The 10,467-nt window shown below is 40.9% G+C and overlaps 1 protein-coding gene across 1 annotated transcript; it reads right to left on the bottom strand.

Annotated features, from left to right (window-relative positions):
• Positions 4,380 to 8,264, bottom strand: LOC8070100 (serine/threonine-protein phosphatase 6 regulatory ankyrin repeat subunit A). The gene is made up of 10 exons (XM_021466124.1): positions 8,120 to 8,264; positions 7,889 to 8,023; positions 7,362 to 7,501; positions 7,062 to 7,148; positions 6,801 to 6,929; positions 6,125 to 6,277; positions 5,919 to 6,020; positions 4,797 to 4,967; positions 4,642 to 4,721; positions 4,380 to 4,437 (listed from the first exon to the last, which is right to left on the bottom strand). The coding sequence occupies exons 1-10, from the start codon at positions 8,262 to 8,264 to the stop codon at positions 4,380 to 4,382; spliced, it is 1,200 nt and encodes a 399-aa protein (XP_021321799.1).

Here is a 10,467-nt window from a genome sequence, read left to right as displayed (position 1 = left end):
GGCCCATATGGATAGGGAAATGAGTGGTGAACTTAAATAGGTTGCAAGGGGCTTCTCCAGTAAGGTCAAGTCCTTCAACATTTATGATGTGAATGTCTATCGCTTTCACACGAGAAGGTACGAAGAGTGTCGGCCCAACCGGAAGACCACGTGCATAGGAGTTCGTACGCCTGGCACCAATGATCGCGACAATTAGGACATAGTCGAAGAAATATACGAGCTCCACTTTGAGGGCCCCAAACCTCTTAACCCAAGGATATTCAAATGCCATTGGTTCGATCCTAACATCATGAGAAGAGTCGATGACATTGGGCAACTCGAAATTCGACTAGATTCTGTCTATAAAGGAGAAGATGTCTACATTGTGGCTCAGCAGGCCACACAAGTTTATTATCTCCCATGGGCGTGCCAAAAAGACAAGGACCTTAAGGGTTGGTACCTTGTGCACTTGGTATCGCCACGCGGCAAAGCGCCTGTCCCAAACGAGGATGATTACAACTTTGACCCAATGGCAGATACTGGAGAGTTCTACCAACCTGAGGGGCTACAAGGGCATTTGGAGATAGACCTTGATTCACTGATGGGCATGGAAGTAGACAATGACATCGATGAGGACAAGGGTGAAGTGGTGCAAGATGCTAAGGACTTAATGATGCTTGAACGATGGCGGGCTGAGCGCGATAGACTTGTTAGTGATGATGACAATAGTGTCGGCGTCTAGACTCGGGGTCTAGACACTAACGAGTAATGAGTCTGCGTGTCTCCCTAAGCTCGAATGGTGATACAAGGGAACACAGGAGGTTTATACTGGTTCGGGCTATGAATGCCCTACGTCCAGTGTGGCGATCGAGGTCTATATTTCCTTGCACCCAAGAGTGCTTGTAGTAGGGGTGTACAAGCTGGTTGCGAGAGAGGGCTAAACCCCAAGTCTCGGCTTTGAGAAGTAGACAGAGTGATGTTCACTACTCAGGTGAGGAGTACTATCTGTGGTTTGAGTGTGTCGGTCCCTTTGATATGTGCCCTGCCTCCCCTTTTATAGCCGCAAGGGGTGGCAGGGTCTTTACATGTGTTAGCTTGTAAATTATCTCTAGTAGATGGTGGTGTAGCAGTGCCGACCCTGTGTAAATTAGTCACAAGTTCGGCCATTTTTCTAAAGCTCACAATCTAAATTATCATATGGAGACTCATTCGTATAATAATTGTTTTCTATCTCTTCATACTCTAGCATTTTTTCTACTATATCTTGTATGAGCATCTCTAACAAAATACCTAAACACATAACTCTCCCACCTCCCTAGACACGCAGGCGCACGACCATCCGGGAGGCGATGGCTATAAATAAATATATACAGTCAGACCATTGGTTGCTATAAGTTTACAATAGGTGTCAAACTATGCATCGGTATATCTACAATATTGTCTAATGGTCGGTCGATATAAGTGGTCAGTCGGTATAAGTTTATAGTGACACCACTTCAGCGACACATAGGGTGGGTCGGTATAGACTTATACCTACCATGCGTAGGTCACTATAACGACTTATAACTACCGACCGTAGGACGATGCTATAGATGGACTATAGTCCCGCCACTATCAGAGACAAAGGAATTTATTCTAAGTTTTAGCAAAAACCGCAAAGGAGTGTGGAAGGCTAAACTAATTAGTTTGTTACTAGATTGTTTCTTTTTGGAGCAGTCTAATATGTTGTTTCTCCTTATTCACGATTGCAAGTAATTTATTATGGATCAATTATTGTATTGGTTGTCATAAAAAATCCAGTAATTGGTAACATTTGTCAGTAGCAATCCCATGTAAATAACCTTAATTTGAATATTTTGTTGTCAGAATCATAAGTTATCTAATATGGTGGAAATTTCTATGCTATAGCTCGCAAATGTGGTACATATCATGGTAACATATATCATGCAGTGCTACATTTTTGCTTAATTTATATTCTTATATCACCCCTATTCATGGTATGAATACCTAGCACTCATTACAGTGAGGTAGACATCTTAGCAGTGCAAAATTTAAATATTTATAATGTCGTTCATTGTATGCAGAAAGGAGACATTGATCCTGCCCTCATTCCTACGCCTGGAGTGTTATTCAGGGACCAAAATGAGGCCAAGGAAATCGATAGAGTGTATGACAAGGATGGTTTCGGTGTGAGATTCGAAAACACGAAAACATATTCGAACACTTAAGTGCTCAAATCAAGGGCCTTACTTACTATAAGATGAGGCTAGCTAAGTGTATAGGGAACAATACCTCCAAGAAGACAAAATGCATGTTGAGCATCATGCTCTTTGTTTTGGCAGCTGGTAATCTGGATCTAGTGGGCCTCTTTTCTTGGAATTCCCCGGATGAAAGGCTCAGTGGAGGATAGGTTTTAGTTTGTCAAGTTTCTTGGTCTTCAAATGTTGCTCTTGTATTTTGAGCTGTGGGCTTGTTGCTTCAACCAGTTGCCAGCGGTTGTGCTGACCTTTTTTTAAAAGTTTGTTTAGTGTCCGTGTATTGGAGCTGGGTCTAAGAATCCTTGTAATTTTGAACCGTAAACATTCAACTATGGATGTGGAGGCTGGAATGGTTATTCCGTTATCTAAAAAAAATATCAAGCTAAATAGGATTTGTCATGAAAATGGGGAGGAATAATTAGTGATCGAGCAAGTGAATCTAGTTCATGACCATCAATTTCTTCCGTCGCCAACAAAAATAATAAACATGAGAACACACAAGGAAAGGGATCTGGTCTTTCTTGGGTTTGTTGATGACCTGCGAGTGGCAGATGTCCCTTGTCATAGTATAATGAAATTGTTAGAGACATGCATGGGGACATGACAATATTCTGATTACAATGCGTGATCTTGAGATTCGATCAGTGTATGGTAAATCTTATTTCATTTAATAATTTAATCAATAGGTAGTGTTTGGATTTACATGTAAGAGTAACAAAATTTGTAGCAAGGAGACAAATGTGATGACAAAGCATGCTAATGACATTGACAAGCTTTTAGATTCCTTTGAGACTGCAAAGCTCAGAACCTACAATTTCGTTGGTGTGTCAAGCTTGATAAAGAGGGTGTGATTCAAAACTTGTTTTGGAGTCATGCTAGCATTGCAGGGTGATTATGTTGATTTTGGGGGGAGTTATGACATTCGACACCATGCATAGGACAAACATATATGATAAGTCATTTGGTCTGTTTGTGGGTGGCAATGGTCACCTCTAAAACATATATTTTTTATGTGTGCTTTGAGGCGATGAGAACATAGAAATCTTTCAGTGGTTCTTTCAATTTTTGAAGAAATGCATGGGAAGGACATAAGACCAGATGATGTATTATTACAGGTATAGTTAATTTTTCATTAGAAAAAAAGATATAGTTAATCGATCTTTTAAAAAGTGGCAAACATCATTTGCACCTAAAAGGTGCTTGCCAGTTTTTAAAAGATTTACTATACCTGTAATAATACAACTGTTCTATGTCCCTCCCATGCATTTCTTGAAAGCTTGAAAGACCCACCGGGAGGTTCCTGTGGTCTCATCGCCTAAAAGCACAAAAAAGAATGTGTTTTGGAGGTGATGATTTCCACCCACAAACAGAGCAAGTGACTTATCGTATATGTTCGTCCAAAGCATGATGACAAATGTCATAACTTTACCAAAATCAACATAATCACCCTGCATGCTAGCGTGACTCTAGAACAGGTGTGAACCACACCCTCTTTATCAAGCTTGACATACCTACGGAACTAAGGGTCCTGAGCTTTGCAATCTTCAAAGAAATCTAAAGTTTGCCAATGTCATTATTAGCATGCCCCATAGTCACATTTGTCACCTTCCAACAAAAATTGTTACTCTTACATGTTCGTCCCAACACTACCTATTTGTTGAATGAAATAAGATTTGTTAGAGTAAAGTACATTGACGGTCCTCAAACTTCTTTGAAGAGAAGACTCAATAGTACATCATTATAACAGTGAAAAACGATGACCTTCACGTATCGAAACTCAACATATCCTTATAACAGTGAAAAATGATTTGACCTGCTTCACGCACAGAAACTCAACAAGTAAAAGTTGCCAGCAAACCAGTTTGAATTCCCGAGGCCCAGAGACAAGAGCCATATTCTGTTCGTTCTCCAGGAAAAACAAAGAGCAGGAGAAAGCATTACACTGTACATATCTACAGACTACAGTACTAGTTCAATCGAGTGCGCTGCTATGCCTACTGCGTAAATGTACAAGCAGCCATAAAACACCTTTTAGATTTCATCATCACAAAAAAGAGCTGGCCCTCGAGCTACAGACGTCTCTGACAATGCAACAGTATGCTCGGGCTACATATTCTACGAAGTCCAATTGAGTGCAGCAGCTCAAGGATTCTGTTGTTCCGTGCGAGCAGCTGCGCTCTTCATAGCATCAGTGGCCTCCCTGCATGTTTCAAGAACCGATCGAAAGCGTAAGGATACAATCCAATTCCATAGTCCATAGATTATAAAGGTTCTCATCAAAAATAGATTATAAAGGTGCACGGGAGAGTGATCTAGAATTTTATAGATGTTCATGTTCAATGGATAGTAGAATCAGCTTGGGTATTAACCGAAGGTTTTAACAGAAGATAACAAGAGGATTTGCCTTAACGCTTTCTTGATCTCGTCACTCGCAGGGTCAAGTTTCAGTGCTCGCTCGAATGCAACCACCGCTCTTTTGTAGTCCTGTGCATATAGGGGTAGGGATTGGATTAGGCTGCAAAGACTAAATTTATTGTGGCTTCCGACTGCCAAACATACCTTCAGAAAGGCGAGAGCTGCACCCTCACGGTACCATCCCTTCGACCAATCAGGACGCATCATTGTGCACTGTTGAGCATCTAACAGAGCTCGGTCCCCTTCTCTCTGCCGCAACCAGCATATGCTCCGGTTGGCAAACAATGTGGCATCAAATGGATCTCTGTTCATTGCCTACATTAAACAGTCAGAAAGAGTGATGTTTCTCCGTGTTTGTTGCGGTTCATCTAACTGCTTCGGTGGAGCATAGCACTGCTCCCATGCATAATGTGTTTGGTGCCTGTAACGGTTATTTTAACACCATTCTCTCAAAACCAGCATAAATGAGGTCTAAACCCTACCTAACAAAAATTAGTGTAGTTTAACATTTTCAGGACTACTGAATTCATCTCTGTTTAATATGAAACAGAAGTGGTGTCCCAATCTATAATCATTTCTTAGATACACCAGAGGATATGCTTAAATGAGGTAACCTTGTTGGCAAGTCCCACCCAAGTTTTAGTTTCACCAAAACTTTCTAATAAGTTAAATTCTTTTTACTCTTGCTATTACAAATTCCAAAAAAAAGGTTTTATGAAAAAAAAACTTCAACCGCCTTCTAAAGTTTTAAATATCTTCAGGACTGGGAGAGGAGGATGGTGCCACTCTTGCTAGGATTTTGAGGGTATGCACTAGGGAAGCATATCATAGAGAGAACCTTTAGCCCCCCCCCCCCCCCCCACCCACACACACACCACCCCCAATATCTTCAGGAGCAAACCAAATTTTCTACATTTTTGTAAACATCGTTTGCTATTTTTATTTTTATCACTTAATGATGAATTCAGCTTTCCAAGTTGGTTTTTATGTAGATCTGGTTTTAATAAATACTGTCCCAGGGCGAGTTTCAACTATATTTGAATCAACATTGAAAGTGCAGGCTCAATCAAAATAACCAGCTTTGAAGTACACAAGGGAGAAAAACAAGAGCAACTCGTAAAGTATACAGAATGCAGTGTACTGGACTATGGAGAAACCGACATAAACTATTGCCTGTATCATTGAGGAAACAACTTAACGGATACCCATGCTACCTTTCATATTGTACCAATCAAACATATAGTTTAGATGGGCACAAACATTTACCTGGCAATAGAAGTAAATTGCTGTAAGGTACTCTCCTTTTGCAAAAGCCTCCTTTCCTTGTAACTTGACATCAGCTATCTGTTCTTCCAGCAGGGCTTCATCCTAAACACAATAGCATGTACAGTTACAGAAATGACATGGCACTCAAGGAGCTGCTGCAAGCTTGGCTTGCTGAGAGAGCAGCACCAGTAAGAAACTACTCATACCCTAGTCTTGAAACACAGAGAGTCTATACTTCTTATTATCCCATCAATACTCCAATCTGGCACAGATGGAATTGGTCTTGTCTTAGGAAACAGCATTTCAATTAGCTCACGTTGCGCATGACCTGCTGCGCACATGATTGGTATTTTCCCATCCTGTGTCGTAAAGAAAAAAAAAACTAGAAGCAGTAATACAATCTGGCATGAAATACAGAAAAGATATCAACAATACAAGTTTTTTGGGGGAGAAAAAGAGAATGAGATATTCAACTAATTTGTCATGATGGAAGTAATATCTCTAGATATTGCTAAATAATAAAGCAGAATCTGAATGGAAAGTAGAAAAATTACACCCTGAAAATTCTAATTAGCGTTCAAGCTCTGGAGATCATAATAGGTGCCCCTAGATCCCTAGACTAATATGTCAACAGTGGAGTTCCATTGGTCTGCTCTAAACAATCTGGTACCATGGTTCTCAGATGCAGAACCTGATGAAAATGAATTACAAAAAATATTCATAAGTGCTCACACAGGTAGCTTATCAGTAGGCAACAAATCACAGAATAAAGACCAGATCACTGCAGTCTGAAACTGAACAAAAAAAAAATATGGTAGAACACACACTAAGTCTACCAAGATATGAACAATCTAAATTCAATACAATGCATCCCTGATGTACCTCATCGGCAATGTTAGGATCAGCTCCAGCCTCTAGCAAGAACTTGACAATCTCAGTTAAGCCATCGTCAACTGCCTCTGTTAAGATAGTTTGTCCATAGGGAGTTATCAAGTTGACATCAGCACCGCCCTATAGAGTGACAACACAAAGTTCAGATAGATCCAGAGAGAATCGTCACTTGTAATCGTGACAGCATATTCAATGGAAAAGCAAAGGTCACTGAGTCAAGACACATAAAGTTACACCAACAAATAACTGTACCTCAACCAGTAGCTTCATGCACTTCAAGGAATGCGCACAACATGCCACCATGAGTGGTGAGAAGACATGATTGACAACTTTGTTGGGCTGCAGAACAAAACAAATGACAGTTTTGGTAACTGGTCAACATCATTGCAGAATAAATTTGAAAAGTACGGCCATTCAGTACTGTGTGCAATGGCACCTCCACAGCACAGACAACTGCTCAGTCAATCAAATGAAGCGAGGTTTGACATGGATGCCAGTCCAATTCATGAACGATGGTGTGACGAGGAAACAATGGAACTAATAACAGCTTACATCAGCACCATGCTCCAGCAGGATCTTGACAACCTGATCCTGGTCTTTAGAGACAGCCAAGTGCAGGGGTGTCCCACGGTAATTGACTGGATCCACATCAATGCCTTTGGACAGCAGAAGCCTCACAGCCTCACAGCGGCCTGGGGACAGATAGCTATATTAGCATAAACTCCAATACAAACACAACAAGGGCTTCTGCAAATCACAGACAATTTGTGGATGGTGGCTAGAATTTGCCACTCCACAACACGGCACAATTTCTTAGGCTAGTGTTTGGTTTCCAACACAATATATTGCGGCTTGCCATACATTTTCAACTACAAATCCCACTTGTCATAGATTCATCCCTTCACCAAACATTGCTTAAGTTGTGGCAAACAATAAACAAATGGTTAGCCACACCTCAGTCAAGAGTTCGACATGTGTGTCTAGCAATGTATATATGGATGAAACCCAAACACGCTCAAATTAAATGTCCCCTAGCTAGGCCTAGGCCACCACCCTCGCCAAAAGTGAAGAGAGAACACCTTCCTCTGCCGCACAATGCAGCGGCGTGCAGCCTCTGGAGGAGTCAGGCATTGCAGGGTCAACACCGCACTCCAGAAGGTACTTCAAGACGCACATGCTCCCAGCGGTGGCGGCGAAGTGCACCGGCGACATTCCTACAAGGGGGATCAACGTCAATGCTGATCGGAAGCGTGTCTCGGTGCCTCCCAAGGGCACAAGTGTTCATCAGGAACTAATTAAGGTGCGCGCACCTTCCTCGGTGGTGTAGTTGACGTTGAGGCCCAGTTCCTCCACCAGGAACCTGCAGACATCGAGGTGGTCCCCGGCCGCAGCGGCGTGCAGCGCGTTCCGGCCCTTGTCGCCCTTGGCTTCCCGCAGGTTCACCTTCCTCGCCATCACTGGTTAACCAGGAGAAATTGGGGAAATAACAATCAAGATCAGGAACCGAGAAACGACAGCCCGGTGTTATAATTCGTATTAAATAAGGCCTTGTTTAGTTCAAAAATTTTTTTTTTTGCAAAATGGACACCGTAGCACTTTCATTTGTATTTGACAAATATTATCCAACCATAGATTAACTAGGTAAACTGTGCAATTAATTAATTATTTTATCTATATTTAATGCTTCATATGCCGCAAGATTCGATACCTAAACATAAATGAACAATAAATCGAAGGAAATCAACACGCAAGGAGGCTAGCTACGACGGTTCATCCGAAACGAACGACAGGAGAGAGAGAGGGGGGGAGGGAGGGAGAGAGAGGGAGGGAGGGAGAAGAGGGATGGGGGCGGTTACTTACTCTTGAGGAGCCTGAGGTTGCCATCGAGGGCGGCCTGGAGCACGACATACGAATCCGAGGGTTTGGAGGCCGGTGCCATCGCGACGGCGGGCGGACGCGAGAGGTTCACACAGGGCGCGTGCGTGCCGTGGGTTAGGGTTTTGGCTGCCCTTTTTGGGCGTCGCGTTGGAGAGGAGAGAGCTAGGGGATTGAAGCGGCTTCGGAAGGAAAGAGGGAGAGGAGAGGCGAACGGAGTTATGGCGGGAAACGCGAGGTGCGGAGTGCGGACGGGGCGTCGTCATCGTGACGACGGTAGCCGCGTGGCACAGTGCCCGCCACCACGCCGGAGTTGCTGTATGGATTTTCTCTCTTATTTAAGGCCTTGTTTAGTTCCAAAATTTTTTACGAAATGGGTATCGTAGCACTTTCGTTTGTATATGACAAATATTGTCCAATTATAGATTAACTAGGTTTAAAAGATTCGTCTCATAAATTATAGATAAACTGTGTAATTAGTTTTTATTTTTATCTATATTTAATGCTCCATGTATGTATCTAAAAATTCGATGTCACAAAAAATCTTAAAAAAAATTGGGTTTTGGAAAGAAACTAAACATGGCCTAAAAAGTCAAGGCCGTCTCAACAACTTCTATGTCCTTGGCCAAGAAAGATAATCTAATCGACTTGTTGGTTTGGCTAATAAATCATGACAGAAAGTATTATTAACTAATTTATCGTGAGAGAAACACTGCTGAATGACTCCCAAACAAATAAGGCGACTAAAGCCAGTCTCAATGAAAGTTTCGTTTAAGTTTCATTCATATTAAATAGATTGCCAAATAGGTATTTTGGATGACATGGTACTATATTTAAGAAGAGAGAGAAGAAATAGGTTTCATCTAGATAAAAATCTCTTGACATGATTATCAACCCTCTATGAGTCTTGAAATTAAGGCCTTGTTTAGTTCACCCAAAAACCCAAAAAGTTTTCAAGATTTTCCGTCACATCGAATCTTGCGACACATGCATAGAGTATTAAATATAAATAAAAATAATAACTAATTACACAGTTTGCCTGTAATTTGTGAGACGAATCTTTTTAGTCTAGTTAGTTCATAATTGGACAATATTTGCCACAAACAAACGACAATGTTACTGTATCCAAAAAGTTTCCTTTTTGGCAACTAAAATGAAACTCTCCATTGAGAGTGGGTGTTTCGTCCAAGTTTTATTTCATTTCACATGACAACCTTGGAAACAACGCTATGAAACTCTCCACTGAGAGTGGCCTAAGGCTTTGTTTAGTTTCCAAAAATTTTTACAAAATTTCTCTTTATCACATCGAATCTTGCGGCACATGTACAGAGCATTAAATGTAGATAAAATGAATAACTAATTGCACATTTTATCTGTAATTTGCGAGACGAATCTTTTGAGCCTAGTTAATCCATAATTGGACAATATTTGTCAAAAGTTTATGAAAAAATTATTTTCATTTGTATTTGATAAATATTGTTCAATTATAGACTAACTAGGCTCAAAAGATTCGTTTCGTAAATTACAGATAAACTGTGCAATTAGCTTTTCTTTTGTCTATATTTAATGCTTTATGCATACGTCCAAAGATTTAATGTGACAGATAATTTTAAAAAAAATTGAGTTTTGGGAAGGAACTAAACAAGGCCTCAGATAATACCGAGCATATGCTTATGAAGTAAATCTTTGTTGGCACATCTCACATTTTTATTTCTAAACTTTCAAACAACATGCTAATTTCCTATTGTGCTGTTGCTACTACAAATTATAAAATCAAACAGGT

Source organism: Sorghum bicolor, chromosome 8 (assembly GCF_000003195.3).
Source record: "Sorghum bicolor cultivar BTx623 chromosome 8, Sorghum_bicolor_NCBIv3, whole genome shotgun sequence".
Lineage (NCBI taxonomy): Eukaryota > Viridiplantae > Streptophyta > Magnoliopsida > Poales > Poaceae > Sorghum > Sorghum bicolor.
Note: the sequence above shows the minus strand (reverse complement) of the source record. Positions and strands in the feature narration are given on the sequence as shown.

Bases quoted from the DNA above. Each gene is read 5' to 3' on its own strand.
- LOC8070100 (XM_021466124.1), bottom strand. From the start codon at position 8,264: ATGGCGAGGAAGGTGAACCTGCGGGAAGCCAAGGGCGACAAGGGCCGG. The intron at 7,149-7,361 runs GTAAGCTGTTAT...TTTGTTCTGCAG, and splicing joins TGCTGGAGCATGGTGCTGAT to CCCAACAAAGTTGTCAATCA. The intron at 6,021-6,124 runs GTATGAGTAGTT...TATTGTGTTTAG, and splicing joins CTCTGTGTTTCAAGACTAGG to GATGAAGCCCTGCTGGAAGA.